Consider the following 13,555-nt stretch of genomic DNA (forward strand, 5'->3'; position numbering starts at 1 on the left):
CATATGGGAGGAGAGTGGGCGCGGCTTCTCTCCCATACTCTACTAGAGCAGTCTCGCAGAGCGAGCAGTGCACGCATGCTGCCGCTAGGCTCGACCTAAAAAAAGGACAGAGATTCTTTGTAGAATGAGAGACAACAATACACACTATTAGCTGATAAATAGCTGAAAGCTGCATTTTAAGAGGGGTTGTTTCACTTTCATAAAGCCTGCACCACGGGCAATATTGGAATGGGACAGAGCAGGTACTGTCGTATGAAAGCTTGGTTTAATACCCATAAGGATTTATAATGAGTTTGGAGGCTCTAAATTTCCATTTAAAATCTGAGCCTTGTAATGTAAACGTATGATGCAAGTCGGCCTGCATGTTGCATATCATCTATTTGATGTCTCCCTCCTGCTGAGACAAATGTAGTCATAAACCTGGGAGCAGGAGCAATAGTAGATAGGAGGTTTAAATGCTGAAACGCCTGCGGTTTAAATTGATATCATTATCACAAGAAAACCTTGGATGTAACCAGAAGTGTGAAACCTGCTACTAACTGAACGAGTCCAGGAAATAGATTCTGCCTCAGTATTGAGAGCACGTAATGGAGTTACTTGCACCTTTCATATGTTATCTCAGGAAACATGGTAAGACGACATCATTCGCTGCTCTCAAAACATACTGACAACATACAGTAATTTTCTTTGACACCAAATGTAAGCATTCAAGTACACCATTCTCGGTTTTCTGGTATTTTGAAAAAGGTCATAAATGTCTCCCCCCCCCCCCCCCCCCCCCCCCCAGGTTTAGACCTATTCAATGGTGGTTAGCTCAGCCAGCCCAAGACAAGCAACAGCTATCTATGGAACCTATGAGAGTCTTCAAAAGTCCACTTCTGCTTTTCCCTTAGGTCAGTGCTTCCCAAACTTTTTAGAGCCAAGATCCACTTTTAGTACAACAAACTTTTGCGACCTACCTGGGTTTAAATGACATGAGGCGGGTGACTTTTTTTAATGCAACTAAAGCATCATCGTGTAGTAGAGAACTGTAATTCACACATTTTCAATTAAAATGGTCACTACGTATGCAGAACCATACAGTTTTACTGATGAAACTATACTGCACACAAATTAGTGAGTGAAAATCATGTTTCAGGGAATTATTATTTATGCATCACCAAATAAAGTGACTTGATCCGTTCTTAAAATTTTAATTTCTATCACACTTCAGAATTACAATAAAATGCGCTTCATTTTTGCTTTCCGAACTGCTGAATTAGTACAATTCATTTACAGGTATTTACATTTTGTTGTGTGTTACGAAAAAATGGCATCCTACAGCCTTTCCTTTCCCACTTCATGTAGCCCAACACGATTGTCACATAATTAATTTTTCTCTCCATTAATGCAAAGTGAGAGCAGTTTGTAATCGCCAGACCCCATGCTAAAAAATAAACAGCAATTTGTTAGAAGACACAGCCTGATGTTTGACCTCTGTCCTCAAGCACAGCAAATGTGACCTGATAAATACATAATTTAAAGGCATCTTTATTTATTTCATGCACTTTCGCGACGCACCAAAAATCGGATCACGAACCACCAGTGGATCGTGACGCACAGTTTGGGAAACACTGCCTTAGGTTATTGTGCCAATGGTTTGGCTTATGAATGAAAATGTTTTTGTGCCACTGATGGATTTAGGCACTATATAAGTCTTCATACAAGCACGTCACTCATCTTTGCATTCACGCATCCATTCGCTGACCCATTCTTCCATTCACCTTCAGACAAAACTGCAAAAAAACACACACAAATTCAGCAAAATATACAAGATAAATAAAATAATGCAATTAGAAAAAAAAAACATTCTGCCATCTAAATATGACAACCGCAGCTTGCAATAACTAAACTAAGCATAACAGCCACAATTGTACAGTCTATTGTTGTTTTACAGTTCCAGCATGGCCGCCACATTTTTTACAATATGTTTTAATTCGTTTTGAGATCTTAAACGACAAGAAGAAGAAGAAGAAGAAAAAAAGAAACTAAAGCAAGGTGCAAGCTACTAGGATGGAACCGCACTTTAGTTACACATAAAGGCATATCTACATGCTATCATTTCAAGTGTCCACACCAACATTAGGTTTTGATCATTCCTGGTGAACCGGATCCAATCCGTGCAGTATATCCGAGCAAGCAGTAGGCGAGTGCCAGGTCAGTGGGGGATGTCTCTGTCACCTCACCTCACCTCACCTCCCCCCCCAACAAGATCAGGTGGCACATTCCCTGTCGATCTTGCATTGCCAAAGTGGTGGTGAGAGGGGGCTCGATATGCCTCGTGGTCGGACTTTTATAGGCATTAGTGCCTAATTTTCCTCCAATCTCTCCTAGCAATACACAATATCATTCAGCCAGTCTCTTTCTCTCGTGGGTCAGACGTCTCCCCCAGTGCATTGCCACCGTCCTCTTAGCCAAAAGTAGCATCATAGCGATGAGTTTGCGGGTGGTATAGCTAGTGTCAGCAATCAGTCACATTCTACACAGCCCAACAGGAGTATGATATATTCTATGAAAATACTTGACATGGATTGGTCGCAGCCTATGGTGGGACAGTGCAGCTGTCTGGGCGCAGTAATATGTCCAAAGTTCGGCAGTTAATATGGGTCCCACGTTTCATCTCCAAGGCTTGGGTGCCCTAGCTGTGATCACTGGCACCTTGTCCCCGCTATCGCAGTATAGTCTTGCAATCAATTTTTAGAGGGGGAAGGGGGGGGGGGGGGGGGAGGGGGAGGATGCAAGCATCCTCTCCATTTCCATCAGTCCTATAGGTTCTCGGAGGGATGTAGTGTTTTACACGCTGCTTCAAGACGGTATTATAGCAAAGTGTAGAGTGGTGTGCATTCAGTGCAGGACTGCACCTTAGCATTTCAATGAAGATGCAGTCCTGGTACAAGTCTCCCATCTGGGCTGTCTCTGATGCCAACCCACCTGAGTGGAAGGCAGTGTTGGGTTATGGTGCAATTGCAGCTTGACAGTATATAGGAAGGCCAGTCGTGCTCTTTGGCGCAGCCAGTCCCACGAACAAACAGTGAAGCCCACAGTATCTATTGGGCCTCTAGGGCGCTTTGGCAGTAAGCATGTTGAAGTGGCTAATAGGCATGGCGCTGCGTTGTCCTCTTCTACTGCTGTGTGTAATTGGCATGTGGGGTGGAACCAGTGGTTTGGGTGTTGTGCCTGTCTGCAGTAGTAATACAGTCCAATATTGGCGTGCACAAGCCATCCTACTTGAACAGCAGCGTCTGGGCATTCCATGGCAGTCTCAGCTTTCTGCCTAGGACAGCTAGGCCAGCAATGCTCGGACTCGGTCAAAAAAGACTCAGGTGAAGGGGATCAGACTGTTAACGTATAAATAAAGAAATATGGGAAGGACCACCATCTTAGCAATAGCTATTCTTCATGCCACCATTGGCACGAGTCTAGATTACACAGGAACCCTCTCTAACGGCAACATGACCGCGACCCCACAGTTATCCTGCCATAGCCACGTCAGATCAGCACCGAACCAGATGCTCAGGTACCAGACGGAGTCACCAGTCCATTGGAGAGGATACTCAGTATAAAGTGCTCAGTGGCCTCAGTCAATGGGAATATTACAGACTTGGACCAGATGACGTTCATTTCAGCATGTTTGCCAAACCGGAAAATTACGCTGATTATAGGTGCAAGATTTCTAGCCGACTCCCAAACATAAAAGGTCACATCATCTGTGTACATGGAGACTAACTGTCTACGTGCAGTATAGACAAGATACCTCTCAGTGTGGTGTTTCTTCAGGCAGGCCCCCAGAGGCTCCATCGCTACGGCATAGAGGATTGGAGAGAGTGGGCATCCCTCTCTCATGCCCCTTTTAATGTCTAATGGGGAAGAAATAATTCAGTTAACTCGAATCTTGAACGAGGGGATGTGTATAAGCGAATTATCCATTTATGGAAGGTCTGACTAATGCCCAGCCTCTGAAGTACCACTCTAGCAAGTCAAACGCTTTTGCAGCGTCGAGAAACACAGAGGCAGCTGGGAGCTGTGGGTTCCGTTCATGTATCAATGCAAATAGAGCACAGTGGTTAAATGCATTCAATGCAGTTGAATGCCCCAGAACAAAGCCCAACTAGCCTGGTCGAACCATGTCCAGTAAGAGTGGCAGAGGTTTAGCAGAAGTTTAGAGGCAAGAAGCTTAGCCAATATTTTGGTGTCAACATTGATCTTGGAGACAGGTCTGTGCAAATTGCATCAGTTTGGTTGCTTAATCGGTTTAAGGATAGTGACAATTAATGCTTCCTTGAGCAATGGGGGCAGGCTGCCCTTGTTCAATGCTGCTTCATACATTGAGAGGAGATATGGGGTCAACGTCTCCGCTAACTCTTAATAAAATTGGGCAGTTAGCCCGTGTAGTCTAGGGCCCTGTCCCAGGGCATACCCCGAAAGTCCATACTATATCTTCATAGTAGCTGGATGGTGTCTATGTATTCAGTGAGCCTGCCTTTCAGGACCTCTCCTGTGGATGAATAGTGTATAAAACTTCAATAGTGTCTGTGTAATGTCTAAAGTGGTCTGTGATGTCACCCCTGTTGTCGTTCCTCAGATCCAGGATTTGAGAGCTACTCAATTTTATGTTAATCAGGGCTGCCAACGCCTTGACAGCCCTCTCTCCCTCATCATAGCGTCTAGCAGTGGACTCTGAATGCAAAAATCTGGTCTCTCTCTCTTTCGGCGGCCTCCTCCCATTCCAAAAAGCTTCTCTCTGAACTGCGCCAGGGTTCGCAGATCACCTGACTCAAAGTATTGGATGTCTAGCGCTCGGAGGGTGGCCAAGCGCATCCTCAGATTTTCAAGCACCCCAGATTGTTTGGCAATGCAAACACCCCTGATATATGCCTTAAATGCCTTCCGATAACCCCTGGGGAGTCTACTGTGCTGGTGTTTGTTCTGAAGTACTCTGCCAAAGTGGCCCAGACATCTGCACAAAACAGAGTCTCAAAGCCCATAGGGTGAAAGCCCGGTCATTTGCACAACTCTGGGAGAACTACAGCACAACTTGCATGCAGTCAGATAGTGTTTGTGGTGGATGCTCAATGGCGACAGAGCGTGCACCAATGGCACTTGTGATCAGCCAGTAGCCAATGAACTCCCAGGCTCTGTGAGCCTTGGTGACATAGCTACTCCCACTCAGATGGGGGTGCCTGGCACACCAGATGTCTACAAAGTTATGTTCAATGAGAATGGATGGGGTATATATGCAGAGTGCGATTTATCTGCACGGGGATCAAGCATTACACTGAAGTCCCCACTCCCCAGAACCGTAGTGTGGTCGAAAGTAGTGAATTTATTCCATACCTCCAAGACTTGCTCGGGGGCATCTGTGTTTGGGCCACATATGCAGGCTGTGGTGGCCTTTGTGCTGTAGAGTATCCCAAGGAGGATCACATACCTTCCATCTCTATCGCATAAGGAGCCCAGGGTTCACCACTGCAGCCCCCTCCTGATGAACACCGTAGCCCCAGTGCATAGGCAGAGTATGTCGCCATATGCACCTCTCCTAGCCAGCCAGATATAGGTCTCCCCTTCAAGGCCTCTGTTAAATGCAGTTTGTGTGAGAGCACCATGCCGGCTTTGTGGCGTCTGAGATGTGTAACACTATCTTCACCTTCCAGGGATTAAGACCTTTGACATTCCACATCGTTTTGGGACATGCTGGTCATGCTGGAAATAGAGAGTCGTCAGCCTTGTCAATGTGATTTGTGAATGTGGAGCCCCGAGACAGTGGTCCGGTCATGCAACACTCAAGAACAATGTGTGAGGTTCATCGCACTCTGCTGTGCTGGTAATTAAAACACAAGATAGGACAACTCTGCTTTCCTCTCCCACTTCAATCAGTCCAACATAACCACATTGGTTGAATCCACTCAGAAGCGTGGCGAGTCATGCAGACACCCCATCTCAAGATGGAGAGATGGGTGGCCCAGTGAGTTGGCGTCAACAGCTAGGGCAGTTTGCTGTAGCACTGCATTGTGCAAGTCTATGTAAAATAAAGAATGATCAAATACCATAGCGAAGGACTGCCCCCCCCCCGCTCCAAACAGTGCTGACATGCAGCTACGACCCCCGCCATGGTGACATGGCGAGCAGTCCTGCAATTTAATCACTGTCGCTAAGATGGTTTATAGTGTCCTCATCAGCGTTGGAGTTTCTCTCGGTCTGTTTATGCACTTGCTTGCAGGCTCTCCTGGATTGTTTTCCTGCCCGAGAGAGTGTGACCAGAACCTAGCCAAACTTTCCCGGGCAGGGAACTCCACTTTGCGTTTGCCCGGCGGGAGAATTTTTTAAGTGCTCTATAACCGTTACCCTAAAATAACTAGAACTTGCACCAGCAGATTGCACTGCTGCATATTAAATGACATAATTGATGACAAGATTGTGCATGGCGTTGGAGGGAGCTATAGTTACTTTATGGCACGAATATAGTTACTTGAGATAATTATAACTGGTGATTTACTGTGTTTTTTTTAGTTTAAAACGTTACATTGTCACTGAAATCTTCGCCTAACTAAAACGTTACTTCAACCTTTGAGCTGGGAACTGACCCCAAGAGAATGTACAGTATAAGGCCCCGTTGGATGGGGTCCCTGTGACAGATACCAGTACGACGAGGGGTTGCACAGCCCCCTCAACTTTTTAACAAATATGGCCACAGGGAATGGGGTCCCTGGGGTCCAGAAGTGGCACAAGAAGGGTGCCGTGCGCCCCTTCTCCGTAACAAACAAAAGACCCCAGGGAATGGGTTCCCCGGGGACCGTAATTGGTCAGGGAGAAGGGACGTGGGCACTCATTCACTTAAAAAACAAACAGCCTCAGGGCCTACAAAGGTTCGAAGAGGTGAGGTACTCACCTCTCGTCCCATATAAAAGGAAATGGATGGGGTCACTGGGACCATAATCAGCTCAGGAAAGGGCCCCATGCATGGCTCCTCCCTAAAGGCGACCACCACTACCAAATTCGTTCAGTAGTTTCAAAGATATATAAGATTAAAAAATATAGATATATGGGGACGCGAGTGCTTGCAGTGGACTGGTGGATCCTACTAAAATTTGATTGGCTGCTAACACTTCAACCAGGAAGTGTTGGCAGCTATCTTGGGACTCTGCTTGAAGCAGTTTCGCACACAAAATGAAAAAAAAAGAAAGAAAAAGGGGGAAAGCTAGGAATACACCGACTCCATTTTTTAAATTCAATTTTACCTCAATTTGCAGGTGGACCTGCGGATCCGTGGCAAAATTGAAATTAGAAAAAAAGATATTTTTCATGATGCCCCCGGGAGGGTGGGGAGGGAGCGGGGGCGGGGGGGCCCGCATGTGATGGATGACTATTCTCCTGGATATTGGATGGCAACGATGTATGTAAAGTATTCCTTTTGAAGGGGGGGGGGGGGTAGCGGGGCTTGTATTGAGTTGATGCTATGAAAACAATAAAAAAATGTTTAAAAAAAAAATAAATGATGCCCCCGGGAGGGCCAAATCCCTGGGGCAGTGTTTAAAAATTATGCGGGGTGCCCATGCGACAACCCTGCGCCCCGGGGACCATTTGCGGGTGAAAGCTCCCAAGCCCTGGGGACCACCACCTCTCCGGGGCTATTAAATTAGTGCAGGGGAGGCCTGTATGGCCGCCCCGCAGCCCTGGGGACTGCCACCTCTCTGGGGCTTTACGTATAAACAAAGCGGGGCCTGCATGGACCCCCCCCCCCCCACAGCCCCGGGGTCCACCACCTCCCTAGTTCTTTACATTTAAATATTGTGGGGGGGGGGGGATGCAAATCTGCTACTGCCCCTGGGACCGCCAACTCCCCGGGGCTTTAGCCAAAATAAATGCGGAGCCACAGAGCCCCCCCGCAGCCCCTAGGTCCACCACGTCCCTGGGGCTTCAACTTTAATTATTTAGAGAGTCGCACGGATCTCCCATCGCGGGGACTGCCACCTCCCTGGGGGCAATTAACATAGAAATGCGGGGGGCCCACGCGGCCCCGCCGTGGCCCTGGGGACCACCACCTCCCTGGGGAGATCACAATAAAAATTTGGGGGGGCCCAGGCGCTCCCCCGCCCGCAGCTGTGGGGCCCGCCCTTTCTCCAGAGCTCAAATAATATAATGGAGGGAGTTCATTGCAGATCACCACCTCCCCGGGGCTAAACTAAAGATTGGAGTTGTCGTGCAGCCCACCTCTTGGAGTCAAAGATGTCCCTGGGGACCGCCACCCCTCAAGGGCCGACTTCTGCTATGTGCAGGGGTGCCCACACACAGGAACATAGTTGTTTGCCAAAGCAAACTGTACTCCGCTTTGCGCAAGCCAGAGCATTTTTCTCTTGCTTGCTCAAAGCGAAGCACAATTGATTTGACAGAGAGGGAACTCTATGTTAAAAAATGCAAAGGACAGGCCTCGGAGATGGGGTCCCCGGGGCTGAAATGTTTATGTCATCAGTGATGTCATTTGAGATGTCATCAGTGATGTCACTGACCATGTCATGAGTGCTGTAATATGTGAAGTCATAAGGAGTGCATTGTGGGGGCATAAGTTATAGTTAGCTCAGGTAACTATAACTGCTGTATTTCACTTGTTTTGTATGAGGGAAATCAGAGCCTATGTGTAACATCCCCGAAACTTTTGTTTTTTTCAGTGGAAAAAAAAAAAAATATATATATATATTATATATAGAGAGAGAGAGATAGAAAAAGAGAAAGAAAGATGTGTGTGTATATGTATGTAGGCTAAAAGATGAAGGATCACAAGAAAAGAGCCTGCCAAGACAAAATCCAGATCCCATAGGATACAATGTTGTCATCAAGAAATGTAATATTCAAGAAAAAAGTGACTCAAAAACAAAAGTCACCAGAGAACAAGAATATACTTCCACAATAACGTTGAGGCTTCTGCCTTCCTCAGGAACTATAAGACTTATCTCAGTGGCTGACAGTGCTGGATTATCAAAAAGTGTCATGACTGAACACTCTATCGGGAATGTAAAATCAATGCAGTCCTGAGGTATCTTGAGATATGCAGTAATTAGGTGATATTGTCAGTGATGTTCAGTCCATCTAGATGCAATGATTCTAAACAGTACACCAAGACATTTTCTCTGGAGTGCAATAGTTATTTTATTTAACACATATTTCACAAGGAAAATCTTCAAAGCGGATAGTAAATCGTCCACAAGGGATAAATGATAGGCTAAAGGCTGGTCAAGCGTCATATTCATTATTGCTGATGTGTGTTCCTGAATTGTGTATGGAGGTCATTCACTGTTTGGCCTACATATTCTTTTTTCAGCTTAGGCGCAGGCACTGAATCACATAAATAATGCATGTACAAGTGGGCGTATATACTTATATACTGTTAAGATTTTGTGTTTTAATTTGTAACAGTGTTTCAAATTAATTTAATTTTAAATTAAAAGTGATTATTGTATAAGTTAAAATGATTTACAATTGTTCATCTTGGAATGTAAAGTACTTTTTATTTAATGTAGACTGAAATAAAATAATAGGAATAAAAATTAATTTTAACTATTTATCAAATGTCAATTTTTAAAAATATTAAATTTAATAAACAGGTACATTATTGAACAGTTTTCAGGTTTTGCTAGATCTACAGAATGCACTAAGAGCATTACCTTCAGCATCGACCTCCCCAAAGGGATTAATTTCTGCCACATCAGAATCACCAAATGGGTTTAAGCTTGAATTGTCCATCTCTTGTTCCCCCTCATCCAGAAAATGAAGCTTGTTGATGAGTTCTGGAAACACACGAAAATACAAGTTCAACAGGGCAAACAAAGGCCATGTGCATCTATTCCAATAACCAAGTGTTTGTCTAGTCCAACCAGCGAGAGACTGCAACCCTCCCCTAAAAAAAGGATGATCACCATATCAACCATATATAGAAATGTAATATGTAGTACATCAACCTTTTCAAAAGCAAGTATTCCATGTTTCCCATCGGAACTCAAAGTTTGTACCTAATGATCCCCTTCTTATGATAAGATGCAACTCTAAAGGAATCGACTTATCAAATGATTATATGTGGATGGGAGCTCGGTTTGATTTAGTACAGTAGGGTTGTGACAAAAGATGAAAATAGCACCTTAAAAGCTGAATTTCATTACTTTTTATTAGTTTTTGTGGGCAAGCCACTGGTAACGTTAGTCAATTCTGACTCCATTTAAACTTTATATGTGTGTCTATATATACATTTATGTGTGTGTCTATATATATATATATATATATATATATATATATATATATATATGCACAGAAACAAATATATATTATATATGGGTAAAGGTATATACATGTCTGAAGATATATATACATATATATATATATATACTTTCTGTGCATTTAAATTTATGAGCAAACTAACTTGTTTAATTATACACGCTGATGAGAAACCAATTACTGTCATTTTGTTTCCCACACAATCTCTTCTTCAGATTTTTAGCCTATAAGAATGATTGCATTGGTCACAATCAGATTTTCTGACTACAGCGAATAAAAATGAGGTTTCTGCTTTCTTGTCGTAAAAATATATCAGTGTCTGGATAAAATCAAATCTTAAGAAAATTGTTTCCAAACTACCTATTAAGTTTAATGTACTACAAATTACCGAAGACTGCACTGATGAGAAAGCACAAACAAAACTGACAAGTGAATACAAGCAGAAGTGAGAAGGGAATAGGACACAGTAAACACAGACATTGAGAAACAGAAAGAAAAGAGGAAAGCTCATAGACCTTCAGAGGTACTGGCTGATTTAGCTGAAGGCATATTTGCTTGTTTTATGCAGTCATCGTGATCTTCATCTAAGCTGCTCAGAGCATTCAACTGGTTTACAATTTCTGTAAACAGAAACCAGTCAAGACAACTATAAGGTAATATCATTACAGAAACTGGAAGAAGCAGCATGCTGGTTCTACAGTGGGAAAATGATACATAGAAGGAGAAAGACTTAAGGAGAAGGAAAGGAAGAGGAGGCACTTACTGTTAATTTAGGAGTACATCTAAACAAAAAAGACACTTCACTTTATGGAGCAGCATTATAAAGATCAGCAGTCTTAATATTGTGACAAACTGACCATGCGCAAGTCCTTTAAAAAATATCACAATGCGAGGAGCATTAGCTTTTGTGCAAAATTACACACATGCTAAGTGAACCGACATGCTATTCTGAAAGCAAAGCCAACATTAAATAAATATCTCAATTTCACAGAAGATTACAGTATTCAGTCAGTAAGATAATCATTAGACAGTATGATTTCAAGTCATGCATGTTCAATGATGGCAGTAAATGTTTTCCTGGTAGAGGCAACTAAAATGACGCATTATACTTATCCATTGAGAAATACACACCTTCTACAATTCAGAATGCATACATATGTAAATTTGTCAATGCTTCTCGGGAGTATTCTTGTTGCTCCTTGTGAATTTCAGTAAGGTCAATAAAGTTAGAAATCGGTTACTAAGGCAGGAGTAACCCAACCAGAGCAAATTTCTATGTTTATGAATCACGCCTTAAGTGTACATTTTTGACAACTGTTGATGTGAACTATCTCAAGGGACTTACCACTGCACAAAAGAGACAGAGGAGGAATTCAGATCAGTTAGGAATTAGCATAACACATTTTCTCAAGTGCTTACCAAAAACAAAATATTGCCGCCAAGTGATTGTTTCTATATCAACAAAATAGAATAACCTTCATTTTGCAGCCAATAAATTGAAGCTATTCTTTCCTCAAAGCCTTCAATAACTTTAAAACATATCATAAGTGCCAGGCAGTGAACAAGGTTTTAGTTTCCACTCTCTAAGCAAACCTTATGTTGTCAGCACAGAACTAAAACATTAGACAATTGTTGTATGTGAGGTTCAGGAATGGGCACAAAGGAGAAACAGAAAATAATTAATGATCACAGGGACCCCTGCAGGGCTCCCACACAACATAGGAGCTTTACACTCTTATTTAGTACTAGAAAGTTTCATTGTACAAGTGCCACTGTTGTAGGAAATAGGTAGAAACGTTCGCAAGTAGTTAATACTGGTTGGAGGAGAGACGTGACCAACCATCATGTTTAAAAAAAATTGTTTCGAATTTTAACACTTTAGATACAGTGATACATGGAAAATGGTTCCGATTTCAAGGTACATGCATAGGCAGACAGAGATATTTTTGGAAGTCAGGTGTACATACGTAGATGTCGTCTCTCATAGCTGTCATAAGATACTAATACAATCCCAGCATTATACATAGGGTGAAGTTATCAGCGTGAGACTTATGGGTCCTGGGATATGGTTGCTAATCAAAAGCTTGGTGACGGAGCTACGTCTGCCCATGGTTCTCATGGGAGCTTTGAGCCTGCTACTCTAGTGGATAGGTAACAATCCCTGTCCCTCACCGGTGTTATCTGAGCAGCTGGTTTGTATCCTAAACCAAAAACTGGGGTGCTGAAATGGGGTACTGATGCGGGATCAGCAGGGAGAAGGGGTACGTGTGCAGACAGGAAGGAAGTCAGTAGGTCCTCTGTGCCGGTGTATGGGGCTAGTCTGGCGGCTGACGGTTATCGATGCAGGGGGTGGGGGGGTCGGATAATTTCTTTGTTAGATTCTCAGGTTGTGCTCTACAGTGTGGGTCGTGAGGGAGTATCAGCAACAGGCGGGCGCTCTAGCTCAACACGCCTGCCGGCTGGTGTGGCAGAAGTTGGTTGGTTATGGGAGGCCTCAGCTGGTTCTGCTCGCATGGTTTGCTGGCTGAACTGGAACAGGATTTGCGCCCATTCCATGGACATGTGGTGCTTGCGTGTTCCCTTCGCTTACTCCTTTCCGATCACATCTTCTTCTGCAGCGCCCCACTTTTTGACGGCTCCCACCCAAGCCTTCACCGGGGGCGCTCCCGGAGTCCTCCAGTGCATAGCTGTAAGTGTAAGCGCTTGGGTGTTAAGTTTGCCCTATGTAGGATGTTGGATTGTATGTTCTTGAATCACGCGTTTCTGGAGACTTTTTTGGGGGGTATTCTAGAGCCTGCGCCCACTCCTTGTCATGCAGTGGTCTGTTGAGGTCTTCCTCCCATGTCTGCCGTGGTGAGGTCAGTGGCTTAAATAACAATTCTCGGGTAGCTTTATACAGCCATGTGCCGAGATGTCTGCCCGCCCCCATTTGTAGAATGGTGTGTATTACTGGGTGCGTCGGTGGTTCTCCTGCGAGCGGGTCCCAGGATAGGTGGCTACTAGCCAACAGTCGTCGGTGTAGTAGGAATTGCCCAGGAGGGAGATTGTTTTCTTCTACTAACTGTTCGTGTGGTCGCAATTGGCCTCCCTTAAACAAGGATTCCCATTCCGTTAGTGAGCTGTCTGTCCATGCTTGCAGGGTTTGCGCCGTTTAGTGGTTCTCTCGATGTGGGAACCCCACCAATAGGAGCAATGGGTAGTATGGTGGCTTCCCTCTAGACATGCGGTGCGAGCAACCGTTACTTGTAGCGCGTAT

At 44.2% G+C, this 13,555-nt stretch overlaps 1 protein-coding gene across 4 annotated transcripts in view; it reads right to left on the reverse strand.

The window, feature by feature from the left end:
• EHBP1 (EH domain binding protein 1) overlaps positions 1-13,555 on the reverse strand; it is a 2,118,711-nt gene that overhangs the window by 1,490,795 nt on the left and 614,361 nt on the right. For 3 of the 4 annotated variants that reach the window (XM_085612564.1, XM_085612565.1, XM_085612563.1), the window contains exon 7: positions 9,696-9,818. In XM_085612564.1, the coding sequence (XP_085468690.1) occupies positions 9,696-9,818 (123 nt within the window). Of the gene's footprint in view, positions 1-9,695; positions 9,819-10,814; positions 10,920-13,555 lie in introns of all 4 variants that reach the window. The other variant, XM_085612566.1, reaches the window with a different exon arrangement.

Source organism: Triturus cristatus, chromosome 6 (assembly GCF_964204655.1).
Source record: "Triturus cristatus chromosome 6, aTriCri1.1, whole genome shotgun sequence".
NCBI classification, from domain to species: domain Eukaryota; kingdom Metazoa; phylum Chordata; class Amphibia; order Caudata; family Salamandridae; genus Triturus; species Triturus cristatus.